Genomic DNA, 21,043 nt, shown 5'->3' with positions numbered 1-21,043 from the left:
AATAAATCACCCTGGATTTGGAGGGGCTCTCCTGCAATGACACACTGCCCTTCATTGGTTTATTTCTAAGGGTCAGAGATCTGCTGCAACCTGGCCAACCTCAAAGACCCTCTATGGATTGACCCCTTGCAAACTCATTAAAATTTAATTGCCCTTGGACCATTAAGTGGTGGTTAGGTCAAAGAGTGGGTTAGTTATCTTGGGAGTGGAGTCCTATTAAAAGGATGAGTTCTATTTTTTTTTTTTTTTTGGTCTCTCTTGGGCTTCCTCACCATGTGACGCCCTCTGCCATGTTGTGATGCAGCAAGAAAACCCTTGCCAGATGCTGGTGTTTGCTCTTGGACTTCCCAGGCTCCAGAACCTCAAGAGAGAAATCTGTTTATTGTAAATGACTCAGTCTCAGATTTTTCTCTTACAGTAGCCAAAAACAGCTGAGAGAAAATTTCCAGCTATAATATTCTGTGAACCACAAGCATTCCAAAGAACTGAGCCCTCATCCCTAGAAGACTTGCAAGTAATTAGGATGCTCTGAAGCACAAATCTGAGCCCTGTGTAGGCAAGGACTGGGACTTATGCATTTTACATCCCCAAACACAAAATACAAATGTTAGATGGATAAATATCCATGAGTGACACCCTCGGCATTCCAGAAGCCCTGCAGGTTCACCAGCCTCAGCTCTATCACCCAACTGGCCTCTTCAAATCCTGGGACCAGACCAAAGGGCATCCAAGGATGGCCTGATTTGTCAAGGTGTTTGCTTCTTTAATTTTCATTAGAATTCTGAAAGAATTAGACTTCTGAAGACTGCCTGCCAACCCTCTCTACTAGGATCTGCTGGAATGCTCACAGTGCTGACTGGTATGTAAAATGCTGTTTATGATAATAAATGCAGTTGGTTCTCCAAATCTGTGGGTTTTGCACTTGTAAATTTAATCAGCTGAAATCTAAAGTATTCCAGGGCGTGGGGAACTGCATCTATACTGAATATGTAGACATTTACCCCTCATCAATATTATACACAATAGTATACGAACACAGCATTTACCTTGTAGTAGGCATTATAAGTGATCTAGAGACAATTTAAAGTGTTGGGGGGTGGGTGTAGCTCAGTGGTAGAGCACTTGCCTAGCATGTGGGAGGCCTGGGTTCCACCCCCAGCACCTCAAAAACACACAAAAACGTAGAGAGGAACTACACAGCTTATAATTTTAGGCCATTTTATGAGGAATTTGAGCACCTATGGATTACGGCATCTGCAGAGGTCCTGGAAATACTCCCCTATGGGTGAGGAGGACCCCACCTAGCTGCCTCATGGAAAACCTGATGCAGTCCCAACCTAATGTAATCAAAAGTTAGGGGCTTTGTCTTCAGGCAGTGGTAGCCTTGACCTCCCTTGCTGGTTTGCTGTATTAGAAACAATACCCCTAAAGAGCCTAACATTGCCTGGTTTGTGATTATGTGGCCACAGGCAAGATGTAACTCCACCAAGCCTGTCCTCATTTATGAAACAGAAGTGACAACATCCACTGTGTAGGACAGCAAGCATTAATGCATAAAGCAGCTCCCAGACGTTCTGAGCACCAGCAGTAATCACTTAAGATGATTCCTACCCATCACTGCTGCCCAGGAGCAAAGTGACTGAGCACAAAGCAGACAGGAAGACATCATTCACAAAGATCCCACTTAGTACTAACTTTCTACCTCCTTCCTCCCATCATTCCCTGTCCACACAGATCTAGGGCCACTGGATCCTCCTGGAGATGAGGCTCCTAAAGCAAGATAGAAACTGCCACAGAAGGCCACAGCAGGGAGTGTGCCCATTTCAGTCCCAGACAAGCCAGGATCAAGCAGGGACCTCCAATGCCCAGTCTTTCTCCAGTATGGGCACCACTGCTCTACCAACTCTGGGAGCCAGAATCTCATGGAGTGTCCCGTTGACAGAGGAATCTGTTGGGCCTGCTGCTGGTGGGATCCATCGCATGACAGCTCTTATGTCCTCACCCCCATGAACTTCCCCCCTCAGGGCCAATTTCTCATCTATACAGGGAGGACTCAGCCTGAGAGCTGCCTGAGGGGGAACTCACTTTGCAACTGAAGTTTGAAGTGGTGCATGGTGTAACACCAGGCACATAGCTGTGCCCACTGTTTGCCCTTCTGTCCCCCGAGGGCCCACCCCAGCCAATGCTCCCAGGAGAATCCTCAGTGCTCTGATGTTCAGGACATCCAGACAGACTTCAAAGATGGCTGTTAGCCAGGCTAGGCATGCCTGACCATGGGCTGGCTGTCCAGGAGGGTCCTTTAGGCTCACCAGACTCCTCCCGTGGTGGCAAGCATCAGGGTTTCTCCACTGCTGAGCTGCACCTCAGCTGGTGGAACCTAGACTACCTCACAGCCAAAGAAGCCTTGAAGTCCCCAGTTTTCGTTCTGTCCCAGCAGGGATCAGCTCCATCTTGGGAGGCCTCGGCTTAGCCATTTAACTCATTAACAAATAACAGGCAAACACAAGGCCGCAATGTTTAATTTGTGCTGTTCACACGGGACACTGCTTACTGCCAGTGTCAGCCCCCTGAGAGCACCCCTCCCCCCACACAGAGGAGGAGCAGGGGATGAATGTTCAAGGACACAGAAGGGAAATAAGAGCTGTGTGCACAATTCTTGGCCACTCAGAGGCAGGAAGGACACTCCCCAACTTCTCCTGCACTCACAGGCTCGGCACAGGGGCGTGAGGAGTGGAGGGTAACAGGGAACACCGTGCTGGGATTGTGCCCCAGCCCCAGGCAAGGGGTCGAGGGGCGGGCTTGAGAGGCCCAGAGCTCAGGGTGCCGGCTGGCTACTTTTCCTAGACAAAAGCAAGCAAAGAAGCTGCCACAAAGAAGCTGCAAAAGCTGGGGGCCAGGAGGGCTGTGCCCTCGCTGCTTCCTTCAGCGGAGGCCTTTTGGGCTCACCCTTTGTCAGGCAATCCAGTGCTACCCAGGCCTGCCCAGCTGCAGCAGCTCCACATCAGGGCCAGAGGTCTGTTCTCTGTGTCCCACCCTTGGTCAGTGAAGATACCAGCAGGGCTGTCAGACCAAGCGAGACACCTCTTGGCCTCTGCTGATCCGTGTCCCACTGTGTAGGCAGAAGCAGATGTGCTGACCTCACCCCCTCCTGCCCTCTCCACATGTGTGCACACATTTGGGAGGCAAGCAGGTGAGGGGAAAGACAAGTGACCTGCCCAGCCTGACAATTTGAAGAAAGACCTTATCCCCGGTGGAAGCAAAAGGAAGAAAGCGAGGGCAGTCTCTGCAGGTATGGCTCTGGAAGGCTCGGGGCTCAGCTTTCCTCTCCGAGGTCTGCAGCAACCAAGAGTCACCAGAAAAGATCAGCGGCTTTGGTGCTGAGGTGACAGGATGCTTTATCATACACATATACACCCCCAGCAGGTTCCTAGGAAAAAATGCCAGGCCTTGGCACCCACCCAGGGGTGGGGCCCCTCTAGATGCTCTGGGGAGGTCAGAAAGGCTCTCTGCTGGTGGAGGTGTGGGACTGGAGAGACTCCACTCAGTCACACCCGGAGGGAGAGCTACCCCCATGGCTGCTCTTCGAAAGGCCTCAAGAATGAATCCCCACTCGGGGAGGGCGGCTTCCAAGTGCAGCCAGGCGCTGCAGAACCGCTAGCTGTTGTACAGGGGAATCACCCGGGTGATCTCCCGCCGACAGATAGGGCACCTCTTGGGCTCTGGCAAGGCACGGTAGCACTCACGACAGGAACAGACATGCCCGCACTCCAGGAAGACGCAGGACTTGAAGCTGCTCAGACACACGACACAGGCACTCTTCAGACTCTCCCGGTCCTCGGGCGAAGCTTGACTCAGCAGCTGGGCCTCGTGTTCCCGGAATTCCTCCTGCAGCTGCTCTACGCGCAGGCGCTCCTGCCGCTGCAGATACTGTTTCCGGAGAATAAAGAAGAGGGTGACACACGTGGTGAAGCCAAACACCAGGGCCAGAACCTTCCAGAGTCTGACGCTTGACTCTTGCCTTTGCAGCAGGCTGTCAAAGTCCTGGCTGCTTAGGTAGTACTGCATGCCTTGCTTGGGGGGCTGCAGGCGCAAGGAGTTGTTGTCTAGGACGAGTTCACCAACCCCCGTCAGGGTGGCCCCCACCTTCAGCATCTCTTCAGTCTCTTGGATACCTTTGGGCCGTTCTCCACTGATGTAGTGGCCAATGACATCAGTGAAGGACTGGACTGAGGGGTGGAACTTCTCGTACACAGTCTCCAGGCCCAAGTCCACAGAGTCCAGGGGCTTCAGCACTCGTACAGCCACGGCCACGCCATCCTCATGAGGCACCAGATCAAAGGGCACAGTGTTGGTCCTCTGGTGAATGATCTTTGAACAGTCATTCCTAAAAGAATAAGAGGACTAAAGATGAAACCAAGAGCCAGATATCTAGGCAGTGGGGGATCACCTAAGTAGCAGCAGGACAGGACAGAATTCACTCTAACTAGGACTGCAACAGCAATCACTACTCTCCGACCTCATGATGTAAGGCTGCAGTGCCTAGGTCCTCAGGTGGGGTCAGTGGGCAGAAAGTACCAGCAGAGGTCCCTTTGCCACTGTCAGATAAACATCTGAGACAAAAGTTGCTAGAATCAGATAGAGAATTGGTACTTCATGTAAGGGCACAAAATTATTTTAACACTGAAGTCATTAATCTATAAATCAGTGGTCCTCAAACTTTAGAGTGCTTAAGAATCAACAGATTCCAGGTCCCTTCTAACCTGAAAATTCTGGTTTGGTAGGCCAGGACATGGGCCCAAGAATCTGCATTGTAATAAGCTGCCTATGGGCTCTGACAGAGGTCCATGGAACACACAGTGGTATCGCCAGCATCACAGGCTGATTTTCAACCTACTCAGGAGATGCTGAAGACAGCAATCTCAGATCAAAACTGTTAAAGATGGGGGTACCCAGAACCCCAGTCTATGGACAGACCAGCTACAGTTTTCGATTGGTGTGGAAAGGACACATACCAAAGGTGGGTTGTTCGATTCCACACCATCTTGTGCTCCTGAAGCGTCAGTCGCTGGATTACCCCCTTGCAGTTCTCAACAAACTGACTGTTCAGCGTTTCTTTAACAGATCGCACAGCTCCTAAACAGAAACAAATCATTTCATTTCTGAAGAACTGTTCTGCCCTCTCTTTCAGGTGATTCAGAATGTGGTTTCAGTCTCTTAATTAATCAAAGTGAATACATTTGTATTGTACCACCCTAAGGTACATCTTAGGAGCACTATGCTGAGCACCTTACCTGGGTCACATCATTTAAGTCTCACAACAACTCTACAAAGTAGGAATTAGTTTACAGATAAATAATCTCTAGTATAATAAGAGATCAAAAAAGGTTTGAAAATTTTTCTCAAGGTCACAGGGCAATCACTCAGATCTTTCTAACTCCAAAGTACATTCAGACAATGAACCCCAACACCATAAAAGGCACTTAATGTCAGCCAAGACAATTTTTTTTTTTGTTTTTGCAGTAGTAGGGATTGAATCCAGGGCCTTGCAGGTGCTAGGCAAGTATTCTACACTGAGCCACACCCCCAGCCCAGCCAAGATAATTATCAAACTTTTGGAAGAAGGAAGTTGTTTTCCATTTACCATTAAACAAACATACCTTCAATAACAGCATAAGGCACACATTTTCCTGGAGCTTCTGAAAGAATACTCTTTAAATCTTCACCCAAGTGGATTTTCTTAGCACCCTAAACACACATATACACACAAAAAAATTAAATTGGCCATTGAATACTAACATAGTCAACCAAACTTAAGGGCAAAAAAAAGATATTTTGTTTTTTTCATGTTGAGAATAAAAAAAGCTGAGCAGAAAGAATACTACAGATAATTCGACTCCAAAAGCTGTCCCAGAGTTTTAACATGTAAAACAGGCTAGGAGCAGGGCCTCTGCTCTTTAGTCACTGCAGACTGAGGGTGCCACATACATTCTTTTTTCTATTTAACCAAAACCGATGCCCCTTTTAATTTGAACACATTTAATCTCTTCTTGACAACACAGTGCTGTTTATAAAGCACATGGAAGAGGCTCAAAAAAATGGTAGGTGTTAATTACCACCATGCCTCTGTGAATGGATGCCCTGCACTCTGTTATAATAAAGAGGTGCCTTTGCTTTCTTCCGGCAAGTCTCTGTTAACTGGTGCCCAACAGTGGTCTGCTACTTTTAAATTTGTCTTTCTTCCCTCTCACAAACAAGCCTGCTCTTACTTCTGTTGCTGTCTTCCTCCAACAACCCCAGTTCTCCCACCCCTGGTGCTCCCTTCTCCTGCCTTACTCTAAAACATTTCTTTGTCACTGTGTCATACCATCTGATCATGCGCTTTTGTTGGTCAAGCTGTACTAGAATGGAATCTCTCCTACTGTTGAGAATAGCGCCTGACACACAGCAAGTACTTGATATATATTTGACAAATAAATCAATGATTCAAGTACTTAGATACACCATTGTACTAGGCACTATGCTAAGCACTTCAAATGCATAAACCTATTAATGCTGGTGTTGTCCCCATACAGTAGGCATTATTACCTGCAATTACAGAAAGGAAACCAAGGCTCAGAGCAGTGCAGCAACCTGCCTACTTTACAGTTAGTTAAAAAAAAAAAAAAAGAGAGAGAGAGAGAGAGAAAGAAAAAAAATCCATCACAATGGACAATTGGAATTTTAAAGGGCAGAGCCCAGCATGGTGATGGTGCACACCTGTAATCCCAGCATCTTGGGAGGCTAAGACAGGAGGATTGAGAGTTCAAAGCCAGCCTCAGCAACTCAGTGAGATTGTAAGCAACTCAAAGAGACCCTGTCTCAAAATAAAACATAAAAAAGGGCTGGGGATGTGGCTCAGTGGCCAAGTGACTCTGGGTTCAATCCCTGGTACCAAAAAAAAAGAAGAAAGAAAGAAAGAGAAAAAAAGAATTTTTAAAGGGCAGAGGGGTGGTGAATAAGTTCAGAAAGACATTGTGTTGATCAACCTCATCCCCAGTAACTCTGGGGAACTCAACTGATCTAAATCTCAGTTTCCAAAACTGTTAAAGATGAGGGAAACATAATCTCATAGCATTTTTTATGTGGATTAAGTGAATTTCAAGGAGTGGAAGAATCCAGCCCAGGGTGGGCAGATGGGAGTATACAATAATTATGCACTCCTATCACTATAAGAAACACAAAGGGTACAACAAACCCTACTCTGGAAGTTTCTTAATCCAACCGTGAAAAGAGAATCTAAAATATCAGGAGTCTCAATTCTTTTTCCAGGAGGGGCTATTTCATCCTTATAAAGAAACTAATTAGCAAAGCTTTCAATATCACCCAAAGATGGGACCTGGAGAGTTCATTCAAGATCCTCACCCCCAGCCAACTTGAAGCCAAATTGGTTTTGAAGTCAGAAAGTGAAGTATCAGCTACACTCAGAGCCAACAGACTTAGCAGTAACTTTCTTATTTAATTAGATGAACAACAGGGCAGCTGGAACCTCACCAGGATGCCATTTGCACAGCAAATCCAATTACCTCACAAACTGGTTCATTCTAGATTCCTAAACTTCTTACCTGCAGGGATTTCCCACATTTGTTTCTAAGCTCTTAATGAAAACAATCTGGTGATAAAGAACTTATGTTTGGAAATCTGCTCTTCATACAAATTAAATCTTTAGTAGTTGAATCATGAAATTTCAAACAAAACAAATCCACTAACATTTATTGAGCAACTACCATTCTCAAACTGAACCTAGAAGGAAAAACCTTGTCTCTCACCTAGAGGTACACCTCTCTGGACCATCCTGACCGTTCCATTAAAATAATGTGGTCAATCGGTCGAGGGGGGGGGGGCAATAATCCTACCCTAGGACTCAAAAGACCTAAGTTCCAAGGTAAATAGCTATGTGACCTATCCTCTGAATCTCAATTTCCCAATTTACAATGGGGGGAGGGGTGTTGTCATTTCATCTACCTCAGAAAACTACTGTGCAGAAAAAATGAAAACAATGCTGTGTAAACTGTAAAATGCTGTTCAAAAAAAATGAGTTGAAAAAAATAAGTATAATATAAAAAGGGAAAATTTGTTGAAGCAAGGAGTTTTTAAAATAAATGGGTCTCGGTACTTGCAGTTCCCGGGTCTGAACTGCAGCCCCATGTCCTCCTTGTATTCTGCTCAAATGTCACCTTGTCTAAAATAGCAAGCCCCCTTTCCTGCCTTAGTCCACAACACGTCTCCCGGGCTACACCACCTGTTTACCGTCTGTCCCGCTGTACCAGCATGGAATCTTCACGAGGACAGAGACTAGTCTTTGCTACTCACTGCCTGGCGCACGGTTCGAGAAACAGTTTCAGAACAAAGTTAAAGAAGAGTCGTCCTGAGTAACGAGAGGGGCTTAGGGCTAAGGGGCGGAGCGGCCGTTGTCTCAGACCCGACTTCGCACCCCTGCTCCTCCGGCGGGGCTGGGGAACACCGTCCCAGCGTCGGCTTCCTCTTTTGCAGGCTTCCCACTGTGGGGTGGCCAAGGTGAGTTGTGGGTCCCCACGGCCGCGGGTAGACACGCCCGGCTGAGGCCAGGCCGGCCCGAGCACTGACCTTGAGCTCTTGGGCGACCCGGGCCTTCTGCCGGTACACGGAGTACAGGACGGCGGTGACGACGGAGCTCGTGCCCAGGAGGATGAACTGGCCCAGCGAGGGCCGCCCTCCGCTCTCCATAGCGGCGCTGAGTCGGGGCGCAACCGGCGACACCGAGAACAGACCGTGAACCCCGCGCCCCACCTCCCGCACCCTGGACCGCACCCCCACACGGTACTTCCCGGACAGCCTTTTCCGGAAACTCCAGTCGGTCGCATGGCGATGACGTATATAGGAGCCGGAAGTGGAGGCGGGGCAAAGGGGGCCGAAAGGCGGGGTTGCCAGGGCGACCGCTGAGCTGCGGAGGCCTCTTGGGAAACGGACCTCCGCACCCCGGCGCCTGGAGAGGCTTTGCCGAGTCGAGAGACTTTTTGCCGCTCAGAGGCCGTTTCCCTGCGACGTGCAGAGCACGGCCACGACTGGCGCGCCCGCCAGAGGCCTCGATCGCTCTGGTTTTCCGGAGTGACTGGGTTGGTTGATGGGTTGTTCGATGTTTCCGCCATTAGATTGGGAAGAAGGAAGAGAATCGTGCGTTAAGCATTTGGGAGTGTTTGCGTTTAAGCTTCGGGACAAACACCTTGCGAGCTGGATCGCATTCTGTCCTCCTTACAGACGGGAAAACAGGCCGGAGCGGTTAGCGGATGTGCCCAAAGCCTTACTGCTAACGCGAGCTAACGAGGAATTCCCCTTTCCTCCGCTTCAAGACCGCAGACCAAATAGCCCGTGATCCGCTCTCACCGCATAAGAGCATGTTAAATTAAATAATGATTAAATTATTAAACAATAAATAATTACAGCTCCGTTTATTGGGTGCCTATTATGTGTCTGGTACTGCGACAAAATTTAATCCCCACAACACGGCTGCAATGCAGATTGCAGATGAGACTCAGGTGAAACGACTTCCTCAGTCTGTGACTGACAGATGGGCTTCAAATCCAGGTGGTTCTTAAGGGATTTATTATAATTATTATTGGTATTGGGGATTGAACCCAGGAGCGCTCAGCCACTGAGCTACATCCCCAGCCCTTTTGTATATTTTGAGACAGGCTCACTAAGTTGCTGAGGCTGGCTTTGAACTGGTTCTCCTGCCTAAACCTCCCAAATCTCTGAGAGTACAGGCGTGCACCACCCCCACCCCCATCCCTGTACCCAGCCCCGCATTCAGAGTCTTCAGACTTTTCTGATCTCTAAGGCATCTCCTTTCTAAAACAATCAGAGATCCCCAAAATCTTATCCAAAACATCAACCTGTAAATTACGTGTTTGTTGAGCTATTTCCTAAAAGCTTATGCTTTAAATTATGGAAGATATGGGGATGTACCTGTTGGTCCAAATCAAGATTCCGTCTCAACATTGTTTTTAATAACAAAAGAATGAAAACAATCTAAATGTCATCAGTAGTCAAGTGGTTAAATGTTTGAAAAAGAACATTGATATTTGCATGTCTAAGGGAGGATTCACAAGAAACTGGTATTCTGTTCATAGGAGGAAACTGGGTGGCTAGAGAACAGAGGTATTGTTTTTGTATCTTTTAAAAAAATATTTTTTAGTTGTTGATGGATCTTTATTTTTTTGTATGCATGTGGTGCTGAGAATCAAACCTAGTGCCTCATGCATGCTAGGCAAACGCGCTAACACTGAGCCACAACCCCAGCCCTTGTGTTTTTTAGAGTACAAATGTATGGTCTATTTTGAATTAATAAAACTTAAAAGAACACAAGTCAGTCACTCACAACCAACCATTTCAGAGGACCTCCTGCAGGCAAGGCTCTGGGCCTTATTCATCCAGGTCCTTCTCTAGCTGTTTAGGGCCTAGTGGAGAGGCAGATAGGATCAGAGATAGACCTTTTGTCCTAGGCCCAGTGGAATTAAGGCGAGCAAAGTGCCACCAGTGGTGTATGCAGTAGGGGTGTTGTTGTCTATTCTCAACAGGGAAGGGATTTGAATTCTATAAACAGAATGAAGGTGGCATGGCAGGCCAGGGAGGGTATAGGAAAGACTTTCAGGCAGAGGGAAAGAGTAGCAAAAGTGCAAAGCTGCCAAGGTGGCCAGGGTAGGTGTTATGGCGAGATTGTAATAAATTATAAAGCAGGAGACAGAAACTTTATTCACCAGCTGGCGGTCTGGATCCACCAGCTGGCGGGCCAAGGGGGAGGCCACAAGTCTACACCCTTCAACGCCCTCCAGGGGTTTGAGTACATTTTTTATAGCATAAGTAAAGCATGTCAGTACATTAATCATAAGTGGCTGTTGCTATGATTCAACACCATAAACAAACATCATGAGATCTAAAATCAGAAGCAGAAGGGAAAGTGGGTCAAAACGACCCTAGTTGAGTACAAGTTAAAGAATGGTTCTAATATCTCTGATAGGGTACATTGACCAATAAAAATGGGCACCAAAAAGAGAACAATTTTACATTGTATAAGAATTGTCATTTTGAATTGCCAAACATGCTATGCTAAGCAACTGTTGGTGGGTGCAGAGGCAGGAGAAGCTTTCCCAGGGGAGAAGCATTTCTTACATGTCATGGAGTCTTGGGGTCAAACGGAGTCTGTTTGCTCATTGCCCATATAGCCTGACCCATAATATTGGGGGGGGGGGGGGCGGGGCAGGAGCATGCAATTGAAAAGGAGGGTTGAAGCCAGATCTTACAGGTCCCTAATGCCAACCAAAATTTTAAATTTCATCATTTTGGGGATGCAATCCAATAAATCTTAAGGATGAGCAAGAGCATGATCTAATTGCTTTTTTTTTTTTTTTTTAAATAATCAAAATTCCTGCATCCTTGGATCACAGCAAGGGAAAAACAAAAAAGAGGTCATAACATTGAAAACTGGGAAAGTGTCTCCACTGCAAATAGATCAAGGATTCGTGTTTTATCTTAGGCCATCTAGTTTTATTCTCCAGGCTCCTTGTTAAAAGAATCATTACTCTTAAATAAAAGACACTTTGATTTCAAGTAACTCTGCCATTTTTGGCCAAAGGCTGAAATCCTTCATTAGCCATGCTGAGCACATCCTACTGGGACAGTTTGAAATTTATAACCTGTGGGCCTTGTTAGGAACAGTGAGAGATGGGCAATTTCAGCTGTAGCCAGATGTCCCCAGGGAACCCTCCCAGCTTTGAAGGCAGTTTCACTGAGTCACAAGTTAAAGATGAGCTTATCTGGAGAAAGTGAGGTAAGTTCCTAAGACACCAGTCCAGCAGGTGGGGAGCTGAGCTAGGAAAGAGGCCAGTAAGGACAATTCCACCTCTGGAAGCATGTCACCTCAGACCTAAACTCACATTTCCCCTTGGAGCAGCAAAAATTCCCTGCAAGTCATGGAGCATAGACCTCTTAGGCTTTCACCAGGGTGGAGGGACCAAACAGATATGAAGGCAGGAAACTTCTACCTGCCCAGACATTGCCAGACAGGTGCCACCAGAAACAGGAAGTAGAAAAGTTGTCAAAAATAGCATCCAGCTTCCATACAGAACTTTCCCTTGGGATAGCACCTATATAATCCTCAAGAATTATCTAATATAGCCAAAATATTTTTTCTATAGTTCTCGGGATTGAACTCAGGGCCTTGCAAATGCCAGGTAATTATACCACTGAGCTACTGGCCCAGCCTGAACATATTTTTTATGTATTTATTTTTATGGTGCTGAGGATCCAACCCAGGGCCTCACACGTGCCAGGCAAGCACTCTACCACTGAGCTACAATCGTGGCCCTTTTAAATGTATATTGATCCCATGCCATGTTCTCTCCCAGATACACAGTGGGACATAGGGACAATGTGCAGGACATGCTCCCTGACCTTGCACAGAGTACCATGCACTGACTTTCTTATTTTCTTTATTTTTTTTCCCTGATACCAGGGATTGAACCCAGGAGCACTTAACTACTGAGACACATCCCTAGTCTTTTTTATTATTATTATATTTAGACACAGGGTTTCATTGAGTTGTTCAGGACCTTGCTAAGTTGCTGAGGCTGGCTTTGAACTTGTGTTCCTCCTGCCTCAGCCTCCCAAACTGCTGGGATTATGGGCGTACACCACCATGCCAGGCTGACATTTTTTCTTTTTGTACTACTTAAACCTTACCTGTTTGTGAAAAAAAAATTTTTTTTAGAATTTTCTTTTTTTTTAAACATATTTATTTCTTTAGTTTTCAGCAGACACAACATCTTTGTTTGTATGTGGTGCTGAGGATTGAACCCGGGCCGCACGCATGCCAGGTGAGCCACATCCCCAATCCTGTTTGTGAAAATTAAAAAAAAAAAAAAAATCTAACACAACTTCATAAAATGGAACATGCCATAAAAAAACAGATACATTTTTAATTTTATTTTGAAAACACAGCTATAAAGCAAAAAAAAAAAAACAGCTAAAAGGAGCAGGAAATTACCAAGTGATAGGCACCTAGATGACTTCATCATGCAATTGGATCCTAGCCTTGACCATGAGCTACCTAATAGCCATGTCAAAAAGGAAATATATTGGGGTACGATTTAAAAAGGTGGGGAGGCTGGGGATGTGGCTCAAGCGGTAGCGTGCTCGCCTGGCATGCATGCGGCCCGGGTTCGATCCTCAGCACCACATACAAAAAAAACCAAAAGATGTTGTGTCCGCTGAAAACTAAAAAATAAATATTAAAAAAAAATTCTCTCTCTCTTAAAAAAAAAAATAAAAATAAAAAGGTGGGGAAAGCACACAAAAGATTGCTTTCAAGGCAGTTTGTGAAAAGCCAAAAGAACAGGGAATCAAGTTACCTGTGGGTCAGTTGGTCAGTCGATCTGCCATCCATCTGTGAAAATGCTGCTGTCAGAAGCTCTAGAAGAATGTAGGCTTCGAGGCATGCTGGGAGAGGGGGTCACTCCCAGTGGGTTTGCCCTCCCGATCTCTTTGGACCCAGTTAGGGTCTATTTGCTGTAGACTGGCCAAAGGTTCCAGCAAAAATGATGGAAGAAGATGTTGTAAAAAGAAAATTGGCCCCTGGTGTGGGGATGTAGGTTGGTGGTGGGGCGCTTGCCTGGGTTCAACCCCTAACACCACCAAAAAGGAAAACCTGGTCCCTGAGTGATGGGCGTGGCCTCACCAGCTCCACAAACTCAGGAGAAGGGTCCCTGCTTTACCATAGAATTCCTCAATTGCTGCAGTTGTCACTTTTGGCCACAGGGAAGCGCCAAGAACACAAGATGCAGGTCTGCGCCTGTGAAACCATCACCACAATCAAGACAGCGAACATACCCATCACCCCCCACTCCCCCACCCCTGCTCATCCCCAGGCAACCACCAACCTGCTTTCTGTCTCTTTAGATGAGTTTGCATTTTCTAAAAGTTGACATACACGGAATCAGGCAGCTTACACTCTCTTCTCTAGCTTGGAATAGAACAATTTCACTCAGGATAATTACTTTGAGATTTGTCTTGTTGTCGCATGTATCAGTAACAGTCCATCCCCTCTTCATTGCCAAATAGTATTTCATTCTATATCCAATTTGTTTTACAGATTTTAACTGCTACAAATAAAGTTGCTATGAACATTCATGCAACCATGCATCAGTCTCTGGCTGATCATGTGCTTTTAGTTTTCTTGAATCAATTCCTAGGACTGGAGTGGCTAGATCATATGGTATATATAGATAGGCTTAAGGTATTTTGTTTGTTTTGTTGTCATTGTTGTTTTGTACCAGAGATTGAGCCCACACCGGAGCCACACCTCCAGCCCTTTTTTATTTTTTGAGATGGGTCTCCCCAAGTTGTTTAGGGTCTAAGTTGCTGAGGCAGGCTTTGAACTTGTGGTCCTCCTGCCTCAGCCTCCCAAGCTGCTGGGATCACAGGTTTAATTTTTAAGAAACTTCCAAACAGTTCCCAAAAGGACTGTGCCATTTTACATTTCCGACAATATATGAGAGTTTACCTACCAAAATTCCACATCTTAACGTTTGGCATGATCAGCCTTTTGATTTTAAACATGTTACAGCTGTGTAGTGGCATTTCTTCCAGTTTTAATTTGTGTTTTTCTGAAGACTCATGATGCTGAGCACCTTCTGTGTGCTGTGTGCCACCCGGATAACTCTGTGGATGAAGTATGTGCTCAGATTCACCAGTTTTCTCCTTCCCGAGATGGGAATCTTGTGATGCTGCTCCCGGGCTCAAGCAATCCTCCTGCCTCAGCCTCCCACGTAGCCAGGACTACAGGTGTACACCACCATGCCCAGATTTTTTTTTTTTTTTGCCCATTTTTTTTATTGGTTTGTTTTCTGATTATTGACGGTTATTTTTTAATATTTATTTTTAGTTGTAAGTTGGACATGGTATGTTTGTTTTATTTATTTATAAGTGGTGCTGAGGATCGAACCCAGGGTCTCGAACATGCTGGGTGAGCACTCTACCACTGAGCCACAAGCCCAGACCATTTACTGACCGTTCTTTATGAACTTTGGACACAAGTCCTTTAACAAATATATGATCCGCCAATATTTTCTTCAAGTCTGTGGCTTGACTTTCCATTATCTAGATTGTCTTTTCAAGAACATAAGTTCTTGCCAGGCCCGATGGCACAGGCCTGTCATCCCGGAAGCTTGGGAGGCTGAGATAGGAGGATCACAAGTTCAAAGCCAGCCTCAGCCACAGCAAGGCCCTAAGCAACTCAGTGAGATCCTGTCTGTAAATAAAATACAAAATGGGGCTGGGGATGTGGCACAGGGGTTGAGTGCCCCTGAGTTCTATCCCTGATACCGCACCCCCCACCACCACCATAAAAAGAACATAAGTTCTTAGTTTTAAGAAGTCCAGCTCATCCATTGTTTTCTTCTGTGGAAGAAAACATGCTTTTGATGTGGCACCAAAGAAATCTTTGCCTAAATTAAAGTCACCAAGATTTTCTCCTATGTTTTCTTCTAAAAGTTTTAGGTTCAGGTTTGACATTTAGGTCTTGTCATGTCCATGGCAGTGACTTAGGAACAAAGCCCCAAGCAGCCCCACAGGCGTGAAAGAAGATCAATCAAGCTCCAGAAGAACCACCTGTCAATCAGCGGGATCTCTGACCAATCCTGGATTTCAGCCATTTCCCTGACCAACTCCAGCGGGACAAGGAACTCTAAAAACACTTTTCCTGTCCCAAGCCCTTTTCTTCCTGCTGTAAGCCCCATAAAATCCCATGCGGTTTCTCCTCAGACCTCCTCCTGTCCACTCGGACCGTCTGATCGAGTTCCGCCCAGAGTGAGTCTCAATAAAGCCTCATTCAGCGGCCTTTTTAAATCAATCTCTTGGTCGCCACCTTGCCTGACCTCACAGGTCTATGATGCATCATTCAGTTAATTTTTGCATTCAGAGGGCCCAGCACTGTGCGACATTTCATGATATTTTCCTCTTCATTCCTGAAAACAAGTTCTGGACTATTCCCTTCCCCATTTTATAGATCCAGACACTGAGACTCAGCCAGGTAGAGTTGCAGGATTTAACTGACTCTTTCTCCAGAACTATATTCTTAAGCAGGAAACTCTTCTGACTTTCACTTAGTTTTAGTTATTTAGCTTTATTTCATGGTTGTGCACACCTGTAATCCCAGCAGCTCAGGAGGCTCATGTAGGAGGATAACAAGTTTGAGGCCAGCCTTAGGAATTTAGCAGGCCCTAAATAACTTACAAGACCCTGTCTCAAAATTTAAAAAAATAAAAAGGGCTGGGGATGTTGCTCAGTGGGGATGTTGCTCCGGGGTTCAATCCCCAGTAAAAGAAAAACAAACAAACTTGGTGCTTCCTTCCATGAATCACACCCCTTACTATTATTCAAATATTTGGTCAGTGACAGTTCATTTGGGGAAATGATCTGGAAGCTAGGATTCCTGGATTCTAACCTAGGCTCACAGAGCAGTCCACTCCTGGGAAACAAGTAAATTCCTTGTAAAATAATCTCTAAGGGTCCTTTATCTCTGCATTCCACTACCTGGAGGATTTCTGAGAACGTTGTTCAATCATTGCTGCAATTGACACTTTTAGCCACAGGGAGGCGTCTAGAGCACAAGATGCAGAAGGCAAAGCAAGAGAGGAAGGTCCCGGGGCCTGGGGAAGATGCAGAAGGGCGGGCAAGAAAGGCCCAGAGATTTAAGGGCCCATCAAGCCTCAGCTTGCTGCTTGCCAGCAGGCACTGGGACCATACCTCCTACTACGTTCACCTCCAGCCTCTCGTGGGAAGAACACAGGTGAATTAGGACGGGATGGGATCGGTGCCCTGAGTCCGAGATTAGGACTACTGCTCACTCACCAGGTCATCACCAGGTCCCACGCCTGCCTGATTCTCAGGCAGTAGGTGATGTCCCCGGTGTCTTTCAGCCAGGAGTCCAGTCCAGTTCTAGCCCAGCTGCCTGGAGAACTGGAGAGCCACCTTCTCCCATCTGTGCGCTAGACAGACCTCTTCAAACCCCACCCCCCACCCCCACCCCCAGCCTTCGCTTCTTCAGCTAGGACAGGGGCGAGCCCAGAGGTTGGCGAAGAGCTGCCTGCAGCCCAGGGATTCTGCTTCTGCTTCTCATTTGTATCCTTGGTCTCTGAAATGGAGGCAGAGAAGTTGATGGATTTGAGTGACTCTTGTTTTTTCAACCAGATGAATCTGTTCAACATCATTTGTTTACAGTTGTAGAATTTCTCAGGAAAAAAATTACTGTAGTTAGGAACCAATCAAAAGTTTAATAATAAAATAAAGCTATATGGTTAAATGGCAAGTGAGTCACGCAAGGACAATAAGATAAATGTCAGAGGGGGAAATGTCACCACAGGCTGCTGTGGTTAGGCAATGACAACAGCAGGAATATTTGCTGAACACCTACCATGTGCCAGTCACTGGCAAGCTTCTCACATACAGAATTATCAGTCTTTGATTAGAAGGGACTTTGGGGTCCTGCTATATATTGTAATTATGTATAAACCACTATATTGCCGGGTATGGCTGCACACACCTATAATTCCAGCAGTACAGGAGGCTGAGATAGAAGGATCGCAAGTTTGAGGCCAGCCTCAATGACTTAGCTAGATCCTAAGCAACCCAGTGAGACCCTATTTCTAAATAAAATACAAAATAGGGCTGGGGATGTGGCTCAGTGGTCAAGTGCCCCTGAGTTCAATCCCTGGTACCAAAAAAAAAAAGTGTTGGGAATGTAGCTCAATGGTAAAGCGCCTCTGGTTCAATCCTTAGTTTTATTTATATTATATATGTAAATATTTATATTACATATAAGTATATAAAATATGTTTTATATATATATATATATATTTAGGTGCATTATTCTTCATTTAGGATTCATCTCTTCTGTTAAACTTTAAGCTGAATGGGCCCAGGGACTGTATCTATTTGGGTTGTTTTTAATTTGTACTTATTTAGAGACAGGGCCTTGCTATGTTGTCCAGGCTGACCTCAGACTCCTGGGTTTAAGCCACCCTCCTGTCTCCTGGGAGCTGGACTGCAGGTGCCCACTCCTGCACCAACCCTCGTATCTGTTGTTAATTGTCAGTGTTTCACTAGGAACCTCTATAGTAGGTGCTCAATAAATATCTGTTGAATAAATGATGAGAACTTAATTAAAACTCGCCCCCAATAGATGAAGTCCTTCTACACTGACTCAGAGAGAGTAGCGCTGTCTCTGCTGGAACACTTCCCTTGGCGAAGAACTCACTACCTCAGGAGGAATCTGTGCTCAACCATCTTGGATCTCCGACACTTCAGCTCCTTCATCTCAGTCCTGCCATTCAGAGCCTCGGTCCATCCTGAGGAAGACTGGACAAAGAGCCCGTCTGCACACCTCAGGTACCTTCCTTTGAGTACTGCCAACCATGCACCCACCTAACCCTGACAGAAGGAAGTAAGGAAATAGTATGGTGGCTGCAAAGGGCCAGGTCAAGCTAAGAGCTATTCCTCAAGATGGGGGGAAGCCGTCTGTGTGGTATGGAATGGAACCTGAAGAGAAAGCAGACCACAGGTCCTGGAGAGAAAGGGATAAATTTAGGGTGCTCTGCAGGACCCCATAATACAATGAGCCAGAACCTGGACCGGGCCCCAGTGGATGGGATGGTCAGGCCCCATTGCCAGGGTTGGTTTAGCAAGGGGCATGTGGCTCAGAGTGTCCAATGGGAGGGGAAGTCAGCCGAGGAGCTAGAAGAGACAGTCCCTTTCCTGCCTCGGGCCAGTGTGTCTGAAATCTGAATATGTGACAACTATTGAAGCCATCTCGTTGTCACCAAGACCAGTACATAGAGGAGGGCAAAGCCAAAGAGAACCATAAAGAAGTGGAGCTGGGGCCTTGACCATGCAACCCCGATGGAAGAGAATTTTTTTTTTTTCCTGATATTTTGGGACTTCCAAATGTCCTGGGAGTTGAGTCTTATGGACAGCTACAGGCCACATAACCATCCCTGAAGCTAGGAGAGGGAAAACGCCAACTAGCCAAGAATAGGTCACACCAGCACTCTTAAATATGCTTTGGACAAAGGTAGAAATCAGGGGTGTTGTTTGGTTCAATTTAACATACATTTATCAAGTGCCTTCTATGGGACCAGTACTGTTCTAGGTGCTGGAATCAAGGAGAATGGAGTTCTTGGCATCCATCCCACCAACCCCAAGATGAGGCAGCAACTGGAGCCCGGAGAAGACTACAATGACATGTGTGTGACTCAGTGACAACCAACACAAATCACACTTTCTAAAGAAGAGCTTGTGTTGTAGCCACAACAGATGTTGGCGTGTGAACTGGGCCAGTTTCCTTTCTTAGCCTAGAAACCCACAGATCTGATCCACTTGTCTGTGTTCTTCAAGGAAAGGCTCCTAATATTTAGATTCATTTGCTGATGTGGATCAACTAATGTATTTTTTTTGTTTTGTTTCGATTTTTTTTGTACCAGGGATCCAAGCCAGGAGTACTTAACCACTGAACTACATCTCCAACCCGTTTTATTTATTTTTATATTATTATTATTAGGTACCTGGGATTGAATCCAGGGGCACCTCACCACTAAACCACAACCCCCCTCCCCCAGTCCTTTTTTATATTTTATTTAGAGACAGAGTCTCACGGAGTTGCTGAGGACTTCACTAAGTTGCTGAGGCTGGCTTTGAACTCGCGGTCCTCCAGCTTCAGCTTCCAGAGCTACTGGGATTGCAGGCTTGGGCCACTGCACCTGGCCCCTTTGTATATTTTTATTTTGAGATAACCTCTCACTGAGTTACTTAGGACCTTGCTAAGTTGCTGAGGCTGACTTTCAACTGGGGATCCTCCTGCCTCGCTAGGCCTCCAGAACTGCTGGGATTACAGGCCCACACGCCCCCTTAGATCAACTAATACAGTTTTAAACCTGCGATTCAAAATGCAAATAGAGTTGGGGGCTGGAGTTGTGGCTCAGCGGTGGAGCGCTCCTCTAACACGTGAGAGCCTGGGTTCGATCCTCAGCACCACGTAAAAATAAAGGTATGGTGTTCAACGACAACTAAGACAAAATATTTTTTTAAAAAAATAGAGTTATATTATCCAAGTAGAGTTATATTATCCAAGAATGCATGTGTTACAAGTCACTGAAACTCGATTTAGGGTCAAGGCTAAGGGGAGGATAGTGAAGAGACCAGGGCACAAAATTTAAGGAGGTGCCCATCCCCCGTGGCTCAATAGTCCAACCAGAAGAGGCAGCGTCGAAGCCCGCCTCCAATGCACGAGGACCCGGGACTCAAAGGAGTGTTTTTTCTTTCCTTTCTTCTTCCTTTCTCCTCCCTCTCTCTCCTCTTTTTCCTGCCTGTTGCTCCGGCCTTCCTACATCGTTAAGTGCCTCTCTCTTTACCAATCAGATCACAGTTGCCAATGGCACCAGGTTAAGCTTTTCATCTTGCAAGCAGAACTGGGGGCGGGCGGAGACTGGTAGAAAGACATCCATTGGCTTTCCTGGGTCACATGCTCATGTCTGGACCAATCACCGTGGCCAAGAGGTGGGCTAATAAGCTTGCCGGGTTAGGACCCGTGCTCAACCTCTGTCTGTGGCCCAGGGGCTGGAGACTGAGACCAGAAGAGGGGACTGAGGGTCAGATCAAAAAGCCACTTTGTATCTTAAGTCTAGAACTAGCCCTCTCTTATTTTTCTATTGAAGCTATTTTTAATATGGCTGTTAGGACAGTTTTATTTCGATTTTTAAAAAATGTGTCTCAGTTCGGTCACAGCTTTGGGATCATAGGGGATTAGCTGCTGTCATATTCAAAATAATAATGCATTTATTTGGGGCAAATTTAATTTTCTTTGTCTTCTTCAAAACCAACTGCAGGAATGCCTACAAGATCAAGTTTACCTAAAACACCTTTGCTGGGGGTGTAGCTCAGTGGCAGAGCCCTTGCTTAGCCCTTAGAAGTCCCTGGGTTC

General features: G+C 46.1%; 1 protein-coding gene and 1 long non-coding RNA gene across 2 annotated transcripts; one reads left to right on the top strand and one right to left on the bottom strand.

Moving 5' to 3' along the window:
- Nucleotides 1–362: 362 nt before the first annotated feature.
- On the bottom strand, nucleotides 363–8,852 carry Mul1 (mitochondrial E3 ubiquitin protein ligase 1). Its single transcript, XM_076861129.2, has 4 exons — nucleotides 8,623–8,852; nucleotides 5,658–5,745; nucleotides 5,013–5,133; nucleotides 363–4,384 (listed from the first exon to the last, which is right to left on the bottom strand). Exons 1-4 carry the CDS (start codon nucleotides 8,740–8,742, stop codon nucleotides 3,655–3,657), a joined length of 1,059 nt encoding a protein of 352 aa, XP_076717244.2. The 5' UTR covers nucleotides 8,743–8,852; the 3' UTR covers nucleotides 363–3,654.
- Nucleotides 8,853–8,938: 86 nt separating this feature from the next.
- LOC143405121 (uncharacterized) lies at nucleotides 8,939–9,465 on the top strand. The gene is made up of 2 exons (XR_013091974.2): nucleotides 8,939–9,131; nucleotides 9,274–9,465. It is a non-coding gene; the product is annotated as an uncharacterized LOC143405121 (long non-coding RNA).
- The last annotated feature ends 11,578 nt before the right edge of the window (nucleotides 9,466–21,043 follow it).

Source organism: Callospermophilus lateralis, chromosome 7, assembly GCF_048772815.1.
Source record: "Callospermophilus lateralis isolate mCalLat2 chromosome 7, mCalLat2.hap1, whole genome shotgun sequence".
Taxonomy (NCBI): domain Eukaryota; kingdom Metazoa; phylum Chordata; class Mammalia; order Rodentia; family Sciuridae; genus Callospermophilus; species Callospermophilus lateralis.
The sequence above is the reverse complement of the archived record's forward strand: the minus strand, read 5'-3'. Positions and strand labels throughout refer to the sequence as shown.